At 37.7% G+C, this 13,816-nt stretch overlaps 2 protein-coding genes across 7 annotated transcripts in view; one reads left to right on the top strand and one right to left on the bottom strand.

Annotated features, from left to right (window-relative positions):
• LOC122553435 (putative E3 ubiquitin-protein ligase UBR7) overlaps positions 1-2,030 on the top strand; it is a 36,593-nt gene extending 34,563 nt beyond the window's left edge. For both annotated transcript variants that reach the window (XM_043697197.2, XM_043697196.2), the window contains exon 11: positions 850-2,030. In XM_043697197.2, coding sequence (XP_043553132.1) covers positions 850-942 — 93 coding nt within the window. In that variant the 3' untranslated portion in view covers positions 943-2,030. The remainder of the gene's footprint in view (positions 1-849) is intronic.
• Positions 2,031-2,626: 596 nt separating this feature from the next.
• btbd7 (BTB domain containing 7) overlaps positions 2,627-13,816 on the bottom strand; it is a 49,086-nt gene continuing 37,896 nt past the window's right edge. For all 5 annotated transcript variants that reach the window (XM_087989682.1, XM_043697194.2, XM_087989681.1 and 2 more), the window contains 4 exons: positions 9,857-10,043; positions 8,100-8,278; positions 7,350-7,733; positions 2,627-6,268 (listed from right to left, as the gene is read on the bottom strand). In XM_087989682.1, coding sequence (XP_087845808.1) covers positions 5,453-6,268; positions 7,350-7,733; positions 8,100-8,278; positions 9,857-10,043 — 1,566 coding nt within the window. In that variant the 3' untranslated portion in view covers positions 2,627-5,452. The remainder of the gene's footprint in view (positions 6,269-7,349; positions 7,734-8,099; positions 8,279-9,856; positions 10,044-13,816) is intronic.

The raw sequence follows: 13,816 nt of genomic DNA, 5'->3' as shown, positions 1-13,816 counted from the left end.
GCCCTTTGGCCCAACGAGTCCACCCAGATCCATTCCCCTACATTTACCCCTGCCCCTGACACTATGGGCAATTTAGCATGGTCAATTCACCTAACCTGCACATTTTTGGACTGTGGGAGGAAACCGACACAGACACGGGGAGAATGTGCAAACTCCACACAGTCATTTGCCTGAGGTGGGAATGTTGAAGCCAGAATAATCTTTGGCAGAGCAACCCACATCCAGTCCCCCCCACTAATTTTTTTAAAATGTTAAAGTGTGCCTCAGTACTAGAAAGGTTGGGAACCACTATTCTAGGGCACAGTCTCTTCTACTCTCCTTGTAGAATGTGTCTGGTGAATGTTTGAGTGTTTCCTTCTTGGATCACAACACTATTTCAGGTGTAGCCAAAGCTACACCTCACTACAAGAGGATTCGAGTAAACAGTATTTGCTGGACCAACATGTTTGCTTTGTGACAGGGGTAGGTTTAAGTCACTTAAGGGCACAATTCATACTTTTACTGAAACTAACCAAGCTGGAGGTAGTACCTTCTCAATTTGCTGGAAATTACAATTTAGCTTCAATTTTGTTTTCAGTTTTGAACCCCTCTTCTGATCCATATTTTTCAATGGGAAACCTCGAAGTTACAAATCAGAATTGCAAAGTGCCACGATGTTTTGAAGCAGTCCTAGGCTGCAGAGAAAGTCTGAGTTGCTGCATAACACAACTGGAAAAGCATCTAAACATGATTAGTCTCATAGTGGAGAAACAATTGTCAAACTAAAAATATTAATGCTGTCCTAACTTCAAAAGCTGACAACTTTGTTTCGAGTTTAATTTTAAATCAGTCCTATTTTACATCCAATAGGTGGTCACAAGTGAAGATATACAGCACTTCTTTGAAGAGCTCCAGTCAAAGAAGCGACGGCGGGTGGATGGAATGCAGTACTTTTGCAGTTAAAGCTGAAAACATTAATTGCTCAGATCTAAAATGATTTTTCAATAACAATTAAAATTAGTTGACCCCATTTTTTTTCTTTTGCCAGTGTTTCATATGAAGTTCACAAAGGCAGCAGAGAAATTTGTTCAATATGCAGCAGCGTTAGAGAATTTAATGCAGGTACTGGTGCACATTTTGTAGAGAGGAACAATATCCAGCTATGCATAACTGGACTGCATAATTGAAATTAATGGCTTCTACAATGTATTTTAAACTTTTTAAACAGTGTTGCCCATAATAAACATGACAATTAGAACATGACCAGTTAACATGACTGGACCCATTCCTTGGGTTATCTCTGTACTCCTGCCCAAAGCATAGCTTATCTGGATAGCTCCTTTGTAAGCTTTGACAGCTGCAGCATGGTAGATGTTGAATATGAAATGATATGCAAACCTCAACTTATCTAATTTTGTCTAAAGGTTTACTTAACTGTTGCTGAGAGGGATAATTCAGCAGGCTAAAATTGATGTGTATTATTTACAAAAGACTTGTTAATATTGGATAGAATCCTTTTGAGTATGGTGGTGGTGCAAGCAAATCCAGCAATCAAAAGATTGTTTCCTGCTGTTATGAACCAACCACTAAATCCTTCTGGTTCAGAAAATGTTTGTTTCATTTTGGCTTTTAAAATAAACTAGATGCCAACATCCCATTTTGTATGTGCTTTATCAAGTTATAAAGGAGAATCTAGATATACTATTACCTACCTGTAGAGACTGAAAACCAACATGGATGTCAAGTGGAAATCCTGGATCTTGTTTGGTCTTCACCTGAACAACTTTGTATTTAAGCTATAACAAGTGCTTAGTTTAAATGCATTTTGTTTCCATTATCTGTACAGGTTATAATTGAAACATGGATTTGGCTTTTGCATTGTTTAAATTGCTTTGCATCAATATACACTGTTTAAACTCTAATGCAGCTTCTACAACTTCAAATCTGTAAAGTTGACTGAAAGATCATAGCTGATCTATTTTGTAATTAATCTTTAAATATTTGCTATGAGAACAGATAAGCCAATAAAATTTGGTTACTTTACAAATTAACTGATTATTATGAAACCCAATTCTATCATTTTAATACCTGAATTACTTGTGTCATTCCTGAATGCTGGATTTCGAGAAAGCCCTGAGTAACACTTTTTAAAAGGACTGTTTGGCATTTGGGGAGAAATGTATATGTCTGAACAAGGTACAAGAAAATACTTAAAGTTAAATGAGGAGGGGAATTTGAAGAATGGTTCGTTTTTAGAAGAAATTCTACCTTGCAAATACAAATAAGAGTAAACAGACATTAAGACAGAGCTGAGCTGAAAGGGGAACGTTAATGGAGGGTGTTTAGATGGGGGAGATACTTAAGCACACTAACTTTATGGAAGCTAAAGTGATCATTTGAGCTGAACTTTATGTACAGCTGAATATCGGCATTAGTTTTAAGGTGGAAGTTTAATGGTGATATGTGCTTTGGGTTGCACAATAGATCTTGGTTAGACTTTTATGTATATCACTAGGCATCCATGGGACTTGAGTGATTATGATTTCAAGGAATCAGTGTAATTTTTGATTCTCGGGGTAAACCACTCTGCAGCACATTAATTTAAAACTGGAAGTTGCATATTATATACCAGTTTTACAATTTAAAAATGAGTGAAACATTCTATAGACCATTTATTTGAAACACCACTTATGGCAATGTAGAATTTGTTACATGCTTTTTCTTCCCCTCCCAGAATAGTAGAAAAATAGATCAGATTCTGTACAACTACCATGGTACTTGATAGGGAGATGCATCTTATTAAGCAATAAGAATCTTACTAAGATGCTAAAATAAAAATAGTCTCTTTAAAAACATTATATACACTGAAGCATAGTAGAATCTACAAAGATGGTTATGCAGTTTGTAGAAAACACTTGCATAGGACATTTGATCAACATTACTGATACTTGAGCCTTTAGGATGGAAGGCACTTCACTGTATCCCAGTAACAGCTTCGATCAGAAGAATCAAAAACAAATTATGAAAGGATTAACACTAACAATGCAAGTTTTTGAAATCTTTTGCTATCAAACACCAGAACCTCATCTTTAAACAGATTCCAAGATTTTGTACAGGTCTAACATTCAACCAAAGTTAAATTGGTAAATCACTGCAATTTAAGAGCATGCATTTGTTGGGGAGTGGGGAAAGCAAAGATGATATACAGCTCATCAGAACAATATAAAAAAGTAGCAGCAAGTCAGGCAGCTTTGAGATACTGTGCTGTATACTGGGACAGTTACACAGATTATCCTACATTTAAAAAGAATGAGACAGATTCCAGGCATATAACAATTTTACAATTTTGAACAATCATTTGAAAAATTGCTGAGCAGAAGCAACAATTTCTTGTAAAGAGTTTAGTTTTGCTCAAATTTTTCAAGCATTTGCTTAATCCAGTAAAATCTCATTTCAAGTTCAGGTACATCTGGAAACAATACACCTGCCTAGTGTAATGAGACAGACCAGATTATTTTACCCCTTTCCCTGAAAGCAATATCTCCATGCACCTTGGGGAACAAAAATAAAATTCTGTTGTGCCTTTCATAACCTCAGGACATCCCTAAGCTAATGAAGTACTTTTGAAGTGCAGCCATTGCTGTAATGTAGGAATTACAGCAGTCAATTTGCATTCAGCAAGGCTCCACAAGGAACAACGCAATGTTATCTGAAGAATTTATTTTGTGATGTTGAATTGGGAATAAATATTGGTCAGGATACTAGGGAGAATTCCCCTGCTGCTCTTCAAAATAGTACCTTAGGATCTTTTATCTCCACCTGAGAAATCAAGCAAGGCCTCTCTAATACCTCACCCAGAGCTCCTCAATTTTATGCTCGTCTCTGGAGTGAAAAGCGAATCTTACGACTTGATAGCTCAGAGCAGGGAGTTCTGCAAAAGCTGAAATTCATTTAAAGTTGCTCATCAGGAACGAACCTTCATGATTATATTTTAAATCTATCATTTTGATTGCAGTACCACTAAAGACAGATGATTAGATTGCATAGTAGCAGTGAAGAGATCAGTTTTTCTATCACTCATGCTTTGCACTGGAAACTGGCAGTTATTCATTCATTCACACTAACCTATCTCCTCTCATTTTACTTCTAATCCTGATCATCCATGCAAACAAAAATACAAATACTGAACAGTAAGAACATAAAAAAGTGAAAAATAAACATGCACAACTGTCAATCCAGTTTTATACTATAAATAAAAAAGTTTAAAACCTACCACAATCCACTTGTTCTAAAACAATAGTTCTATGGAGCTTGTTGCAGCTTATTAGCTACTTAAAGTTTCCATATGCAATTTTTCTTTGAATCCATAGATTTTCTACAACTAAAATGAATAATTTTAACTCCCTACATACTTTCTTGTCTCTAGGGTTAGCATAACACTTTCCCCTTCAAACAGATTAGAACCCTGTGAAAACTGAGAAAAACGCTGGATGTGACTCACTTGGGAATTGAGACCTGAAGCTGACCACATGCTGGGCAACAGAAAAGTCCCTCAACAAGGGAGTGCATACTGCCCAAATGTGTGCAATATGCAAAGTCTACCTGGATGCAGCAAGGGGAAATATAATAATTTTAAAATCATAACATAGATCTCAGATTCTAACTTTTCCCTCCAATTAGTTGATTGATTCAAATACTTCAAAGTACACTATTTTAGAGACCAACATCCAAAACTTTCAGAAGCAGCTGCCTAATCAAATGAGGAGGAGAAAGGCCAAAGAGGTTTCACATATCCTGCCACTGATCAACATGAGGCAAAAGATATGGCAGCAGTTTTGGATGGAACTCTAGCTACTTTATCTATGTTGCTAGGATTTCTGCCTTTGGGATTCAGCTTCTCTCCAAATATTAAAACATTAATCTTATAAACCGATTGTCACAGCAATCTGATTGTCCCAAGATTAAGACAACGGATTCAGATTGACTAGGATCTGTACTCTCTCTCAATACAGGCAGTGGACCAATGGAATACAGATAATCTTCCCTTTAAGTGTATTCCAATGCCTAGAATATACTTTAAAAGAATACCATCCATTCTAAATAAGACTATAAACTTTCTCAAAAATGAGAAAATACATCAACTGGTATCAGACATACAGCTCACCATTAAATATCACACAACCTTAATTCAATACGCAAAATACACATTTTTAAACAAACCTGTAAAAAGGAGGTAACAGATCAAGCATTTTTTTTCTCAAAATGGTAAACTCGATTAAGCAGACTATTTAAACATTAGAAAGAATGAAAATACTGGTGCAAGACATGGTCTTCCAAGATATCACAAAAGTCATAGAAAACCATCTAGAAATAGTTCAGATCAAGGTAGAAATGTTATATATACAAAACTTTATGAAAGCAAAGTTAATAATGGAGTCATCGCTGAAGAAAACAGACTAGATTACAGTCGTCATTAAAGAGCAGATTTTTTGTATGGAAGGTCAGGTCTGCTTGGTGATCTCCTTTCTCGGCTTAATGTATCTTCTCTATGCTGAATATTTCTGTAAGGCTGGATACTGACTCCTGGCTCCAGCATACCACCATCAGCTGACCTTCTATTGCAGCTGGCCTCATGATTCTCAGAACTGCAAGGCACATGCAAAGCTCGACTTGCTGTTAGGCCACAAGTCAGATCTGTCTCCATTAAACCTCTACTTCTAGTATGCAGAGATCCTCCACTAGACTCTTGTAACAGTGCCAAGTCCAATCTGTGTGGAGGTTGCTCCAAGAAATCAAAGTACGGTGGGTCACTAGGTCGTGGCTGATGAACTTCAGGAGGCAGCAAGTATTCTCTCCTTGGTTCTTCTGGTTTACTCGAGGTTACGTTGCAAAGTGAGGTCATTTTGAAACTTGCTGCTGCTAGCCTATTGTGACTGTACAAGTCTGGACCCAAAAATGTTCCTTGTGCAGAAGCTGGTGTACGCCTACTGGTTCCTGGAGTGTATGATCGGTAAGCTGTACTGGAAGAGAAGTCATACAGATCTGGATACTCCGGGAGGCCTTCCCGAGATTCCAGTTTCAGCTCAGGTTTCCTCCTCGTACTGTGTGTATGTCTATTGTGTATATACGGAGCAGGACGTGGAAATGATGCCGAATCTGAAACCATTTGGTTTATTTCAGCATTCAGATTCAGTTCTGGAAACCTTCTATCCTTCAGTGATAGATTACTTAAGGATGTCACACCCATTGCAATGTCTGGCATTAGTTCATTTAATGTACCTTCAGTATTCTAGGAGAATTTAAAGAAAGACATTTATAAAGTTTCCAGATCCACAGCTTTATAAACCAGACTGTTTAACATAATTTGTCAGATACTTACCAGCATGCAAAATACTTTTTAAAAATTAGATTAAATATAAAATCTTATTAAAACTTTTATGGAAAAGTTTTATGGAAAAGTTTTAATACAACAATGGAAACTAAACATTCTCAGCTAATCATTAGCAGAGCTCCCTGGACAACATTCTCATGTTTTCCTACTCTTACAATCAAAACTGATGTCTGGACTGAGATCACATTAATGTTCTCAATCCAATAAGAGAAACAATTCTCTCAAGGCAAATAGTCATTTGCAATAAAACAACTGAATTCTTGTTTTAAAAAAAAATACATGTTTTGAAAAGAGATCAGTTACAGCCAATTCTGCAGGGTTGAGAATGTTTCATTATTAAAGTAGGGACCTTGCCTACAGGTCATGTTAACGTCTTAATACATTTTCTCAAAGGCACTGGAACAATTTTCTTTGACCACAGCATAAGAACACAAGAAAAATTAAAATTAAAATCAGGTGATCAAACAGGATGTGGCATCTAGCATGTAGCTTCACTTCATGGAAGCACAGTTTGAACAATCCATTCACAAGTCTGTAAATTCACTCTGCAATACTACTGAATTTACAGAAATCTGTAGTATTGGTATAAAAATGCAACACTCGCATTGGGACCCAGAATATTCAAAAATCAGTCTCAAGTTCACTGTTTATTTGAATCATGAAAAATTAATGCTTTTGTAGCACTGCTAAATGTAACCTTAGGAAACAAATTAGGCTGGTTTTGCCTAGTTGGAAATAAATACTTGATTTATTGAACAACAACAGCATCAATTAACTATCTGCTATGGAAGTCTCAAGGAGGAAAAAAAAGCACTGAGGTCATTGGCTGTTCGTCAATAACTCAGATTAAAATGAACTCTCATTAGAAATATATTAATACCCCATTTTAGATTCCAAGATCTAGGCCAAAAATTGTAAGGAAAGGCATAAACTCTTACATATTTTATTACTGATCTAATATTTGGAAGTCAGAACTTACCGTCGGCTCTGGTGCTATCCGAACCAATCCAGAAGAATTGGTGCAATCAGGAGGCATTCCTTTACCACCAGATGGATAAACAGGCCTCGAAGCTAGCATAGGGTATAGCAGAGAACGGTTACAAGGGTATGACAAGGAGCGAGATGACAACTGGCCTGGCAGTCTCTGCCTCCAGTCTACTTTGTGCTTTTCATGAACTGGGGGAGCAGGAGGGTGATATGGTGGCGGAGGTGGTGGTAACGTTGGATGGAATGCTGCACAGGGTTCAATATCACCATATTCTACAGCTGATGAGCTGTTTATTCTACAATGGTTGTGCTGCCGAAGACCCAGCAGTGGACTCTCATCACCAAATCGTTCATGAGGAAAGAATTTATGAGGATTCTATGGGAAGTAAACATAATTCATTATCAGAGCTTTCCTTCCATACCTATATTTATTAAAAGGTCTATGTAGAATACTATACAAACATCTACTGCTTATATAAAAAAAAGCTGTAGGGAGTATTAACAGAAAAATCTCTACGCTGCAGATTAATAATTTTAAGTGCAGCATAAACAATTTAGTAAATTTTGCCTAGCTAGATATATTGCAGCAAACTGCTTTGGTCAAAACAGAAACTATGCAAGATATTGCTTAATAGTTTTCTGAAAGCTCATTTGTAGCTTGTGAAATATAAAGTAGAATCTTAAATCAGTTTTAGTCTCCACTTATCAATTACATTTCTAGGGCCAGTAACATTTCACATACCTGAAGCAGCTCAACAGCAGCATCGGGGAGGTTAAATTCCCTCAACACACGAATCTGAATTTCGTAGCTAACAGTTGCTCCTTCTCCACAATTCAATGCATATGCACGCTGGACCTGATCAGTGTGTCTCAGTTCCTGTAGACGTCTGATCATATCTTTTACCATATTCAATGGAGGGACTGTAAAGTAATATTTATTTATTTAGTAAATACTTTGAAACAATTTCTGTGTTTATAGACATTCCATACAGGAACAGAAACATGGGTAGCAAACATTCTTAAAATGTCAAGATGTACTTTGCCCCAAATTCTACAGCAATGCCTCACCCAAATGGTTACCATTTACATATCAACCACAGTACGGAAGATGTTGAGAGGCTATACAACTCTTATAGACTTGGGTCTAACAGATACCTTATTAATTTAATGGTATCAGCTTCTCTCTTACTCTGAGAGTTGTCTCTCATTTCTTTAAATCCACTCATAAGACAGTAGAATTTTCATGAAACCTTGTGATCCAAACTGGATATGCGCGCTGAATTGTTATAGAGTCAAAAGAAAAACCCAAGAAAAAAAGCCAGTTTACTTGAATCACTTCCATAAAACTAAAATTTCAAACTTAGAAATGTGTATTATTTAAGAATGTTATTATACAATTTGAAAAAAAACTGTCTTCCGGGGTACAAACAAAAGATGTACAACACATATAATCCAATGGGCCAACGCAACCCAAAGATTTTACCTTCAGTGCATTCCTGAATTATGCTGGAGGCGAGTATCCGAAAATGATCTTTATTAAAATGAAACTAAAACTTAAACATTGTCAAAACTGGATACAAAGTTAAAGCTTTTCAGTTTTCATTCATCAGAACTAGGAACAAGAAACAAATTTGAGAAAGGGACACCAATTTATATAACATGAAAACTGGATGCTGATTGGTTGGGTCATAAATGGCACGAAGATGAAATTAGAAAATGAAAATATTAGCGAGTTTTAAGATTTGTAGCTCAGGTTGAGGTTCTGGATGTAGGTTTGCTTGCTGGAAGGTTAGTTTTCAGACGTTTCATCACCAGACTAGGTAACATCATCAGTGAGCTTCCGGATGAAGCACTGGTAGCATGGCCTGCTTTCGATTTGTGTTTAGGTTTCCTTGGGTTGGTGACATCATTTCCTGTGGTGATGTTATTGCCTGTTCTTTTTCTCAGGGGTGGTAAATGGAATCCAAGTCAATGTGTTTGTTGATAGAGTTCTGGTTGGAATGCCATGCTTCTAGGAATTCTCAAGCATGTCTGTTCGGCTTGACCTAGGATGGATGCGTTGTCCCAGTTGAAGTGGTGTCCTTCCTCATCTGTATGTTAGGATACTAGTGAGGAAATGGCATCACCACAAGAAGTGACATCACCAACTCAAGGAAACCTAAACACAAAGTGGGCCATGTCACCAGTGTTTCATCCGGAGGCTCACTGATAATGTTACCTAGTATGGTAATAAAACTTCTGAAAACGAACTTTCCAGCTCAGCAAGCAAACCTATATAAAAATGAAAATATATGTAATCGTATGCAGAGGCCAACTGATTATAAATATTCCAGATTTCTCAACTGTTGTGAAAGTGTACAGGTTATTTCAAGGGGATCGGGATTGGTTGGAGAGGGGGAGGGTGGTGTTAAGAGAAAGAGGGGAAACCAATGACTGCCATGAAATTCAACATCAAGTCAAACAATGTTGCAATTAAACCACAAAACATGCACCACTCACCAGGTATTTCATTGGCAATGATCGTAGGAGGATTGGATGGTGTACCTATCGGCTGGTGACTGATTAAATGACAACACTGTGGTACTGCACTGTTCACCATGTACAGGGTGTCTGGTACATTCGACATGCGAACCATGCGCAGTCGCACAAGGTCAGTCTGCTCTACCATCATTTCATCCAAAACAGCCTGAGAACAAAATTTCATGTAACAATCCATCACGTGATCAATAATTGTCTATTAACCTTTTTTTAAAAAAAAAATGTACTTCTTGAAAAGTTGCTAAACTTGTAAAGTGGAAGTGGTGATGTGTTGCAAGTTTTGCCATCTTTCGATTATATGTTCTAGTTTGGTAATTTAATGCAAGAGTGGGCAATTCATTTGTTTTTAGACAAGTTTATAATTAATAGCTTTGCTGAAAAGCAGGACTAATCTTAATACTTCATTATGAAGTTAATCAATTTAACACTAAAAGCTGCTGAGACAATGAGTAACATTTTACTGTCTATCAAAATCCAAGCCCCTCCTGCCACAAACCACTTTTTATTTGAGGGGAACAAGCAGTTTTTACCAACACTGCCAGAAAAGCAAACAGGGAACTATTTAAATTTCCTATCTGAATTGAAGTATTGCTTATGCCCTCAGTTTTGCTTGCTGTTAGAACAAATTGATAGCATATGAAAAATTTGCAACACAAATGTTCATGCAACCATTACAAGCCACAGCAATTTAAAATCGAATAGGAGGAGCAAATTACAGCAAATGCTGGAATCTGCACTGAAAACAACAAATGCTGGAGATCACAGCGGGTCAGATAGCATGCACGGAGTGTGAGCAAGCTAACATTTCGAATCTAGATGAAAAGTCATCTAGATTCGAAATGTTAGCTTGCTCTCTCTCCATGGATATTGTCTGACCCGCTGTGACCTCCAGCATTTGTTGTTTTCAGGTAAGATTGTAAGAATGAGACGGCACGGTGGCACAGTAGTTAGCACTGCTGCCTTACAGCGCCAGAGACCTGGGTTCAATTCACGCCTCAGGCAACTGTCTGTGTAGAGTTTGCACATTTCTCCTCGTGTCTGCGTGGGTTTCCTCCGGGTGCTCCGGTTTCCTCCCACAGTCCAAAAATGTGCAGGTTGGGTGAATTGGCCATGCAAAAAATTGCTCGTAGTGTTAGGTGAAGGGTAAATGTAGGGGAATGGGTCTGGGTGGGTTGCTCTTCGGAGGGTCGGTGTGGACTTGTTGGGCCGAAGGGCCTGTTTCCATGCTGTAAGTAATCTAATCTAATCTAAATAGCGGTGCTAGACCATTCAGCCCACTAAATACGTCTCTGCCATTCAAAAGGCTGCAGCTGAATTGACAGTAGCCTTAACACCAGTTTTCCAGCTGCTCCCCCATATCCATAGATTACCTAGTAAATTGAAAATCTGATCAGCTCAGCCCTGAATATATTCAACGACTCAACTTCCACAGCTCTCATGATAAACTGATGCAATCCCTGAGAATTGTCTATTAGGATTTAAATTATTCAAATTACTTTCTTCAAAATCCATTGCATTACTCATTGAACATCAAGGATAAGTTAATACATGTTGACTATGTATTAGTGTCAATATTTAAAGAAAGCAGCTAGTATTAATCAATGAATTACACTTGTCAGAACCTTCACTTCATTACACATGCTACCAGGCATACACAAACTGTGGTGGTGTGTTATTAGAGGCAATTCTGAAAAATAGGACTTACATACATTTGGAGAGGGAAGGACTGATTAAGCATGGCTTTGCACAAAGGGAAATCGGTGTCTCTCAAACTTGATTGAGTTTTTTGAGGTGGTAACGATGTTACGAAAGTCCACATAAACAAAGTTTAGGGTGTAGCTTTGCTCGCTGAGCTGTAGGTTTGCTCAGCAAGCAAAGCTACAACCTAACCCTCAAGCTGAGCTACAAACCTTCACAAACCTTGCAATAAACAAAGTTCCACATGGTTGACTAATTAGTAAAGTTAGATCACATGGGATTCAGGGTGAGCTTGCCAATTGGATTCAAAATTGGCTTGATGCTAGAAAACAGAGTGCTGGAGGAGGATTGTTTTGAGGATTGGGATGCCAGTGATCAGTGGTGTTCCACAAGGGATTGGTACTGGGTCCACTTTTGTTTGTCATTTATATAAATGATGTGGATGAGAATTGAGGAGCCATGGGTAATAAGTATACGGATGTCACCAAAATTGGTGGTACACTGGACAGTGAAGATTATAAAAAGATTTTGATCAATTGGGTCAATGAGCTGAGGAGTGGCAGATGGAGTTTAATTTGAATAAATGCGGGATATTGCATTTTAGTAAAACAAACAAACATTATTAAATTAATGGTAGGGCTCTGAGTAAGAGAGAAGAAGAGTACAGCACAATACCTGCCCTTCAGCCCTCAATGTTTTGCTGACCTTTTATCCTACTCTAAGATCGGACTAACCTACATACCCTTCATTGTGCTACTTTCTATGTGCCTATCCAAGAGTCGCTTAAATGTCTCTACTGTATCTAAAGTTATAGAACACAGAGACCTAGATGTTCAGATACATAATTCTTCAAAATGTCTGTCAGTGTGGTTAAGGAGCAGTTTAGCAAGTTTGCCTTTATTGCTTAGACCTTTGATTATAGTAGTTGGGATATCATGTTGAGATTGTACAGGATGTTGGTGAGGCCTCTTCTGTGTACACACAGTCTGGTCGCCCTGCTATAGGAAGGATATTATTAAATTGGAGAGGGTTAAAAAAAATTACCAAAGTGTTGCCAGGAATGGAAGATTTGAGTTATATAAATAAGCTGGGACTTTCTCCACTGGAACTAGGAAGGTTGAGGGGTGACCTAATAGAGGTTTAAAAAAATCATGAGGGATGTAGATAAGGTGAATAACAAGGGTCTTTTCCCTAGGGTGAGTGAGTTCAAAACTAGGAACCATATTTTTAAGGTGAGAGGAGAAAAACTTGAAAAGGACAACAGGCAACTTTTTCAGTGTGTGGAATGAACTGCCATAGGAAGTGGTGGATGCAGGTATGGTTACAACATTTAAAAAGCACATGGATAAGTTCATGAATAGGAAAAATTTGGAATTATATGAGCTAAACACAGTCAACTGGGACTGCTTTAGTTTGGAAACATGATTAGACCGAAGGGTCTGTTTCCAAGCTGTATGACTAAATAAAATAAAGTGCAGCACATACCTTAAGTATTTATACAAGCATATTTCTGAAAGGTAACATTCTACATAGGGTAACTGTCTTACTTATATCTTTATTCTGCAAAATTAAAATGACCCACTATAGTCAGAGAAAATGTTACAAATCAGACAAAATAAAACTGTGTACAGTAACAGTTAGAGACAAACAGCTTAATGTGTCCAAATTAATATCAATGAACAATCGTAAACAAACTGTAGACAGATGGAGTCAACTGAACTGCATAAAAGTATATACAGAAAATCTAACTGACAAGATGGAATTTAAGAATTCAAATCTAATAAAGGAAACAGAATATCAAAGTATTAATTGACATTTATGCCAAACTGAAAGAGATTGTAATTACAGGGAACCTCACTTATCAGAATATCAATTATCCAAAAATCGGATTATCCAAAAGGAGATCTTGAGGTCCCGACAGAACCATTACATCAAAGAGATGTGTCCAACACTGATCGCGTCTTTTGTTTACAGTGATTAAAAATGCTGCCAAGAACAGTCCTGGACTGATGGGAGCGTAGACACTGTCTCTAAATGACTGACCTCCCACCCTCTCTTTCTCTCTTCCCACACTTTCCCTGGAGTTCTACACAGGCATATACCTTAAAAGTTACAGTAAAAAGTTATGCGCGTGCCACTTGAAGACTCACTCCCCAAAAGGCAGTAGCAGCAGCAACAGTCTTGTTGTTGGTGTCCAGTCCGGCTGCCCTGGAGAGGGGGGTG

Source organism: Chiloscyllium plagiosum, unplaced genomic scaffold (genome assembly GCF_037043375.1).
Source record: "Chiloscyllium plagiosum isolate Xiang-an unplaced genomic scaffold, Cpla_swu_hap1 HiC_scaffold_8, whole genome shotgun sequence".
Classification (NCBI taxonomy): Eukaryota; Metazoa; Chordata; class Chondrichthyes; order Orectolobiformes; family Hemiscylliidae; genus Chiloscyllium; species Chiloscyllium plagiosum.
The sequence above is the reverse complement of the archived record's forward strand: the minus strand, read 5'-3'. Positions and strand labels throughout refer to the sequence as shown.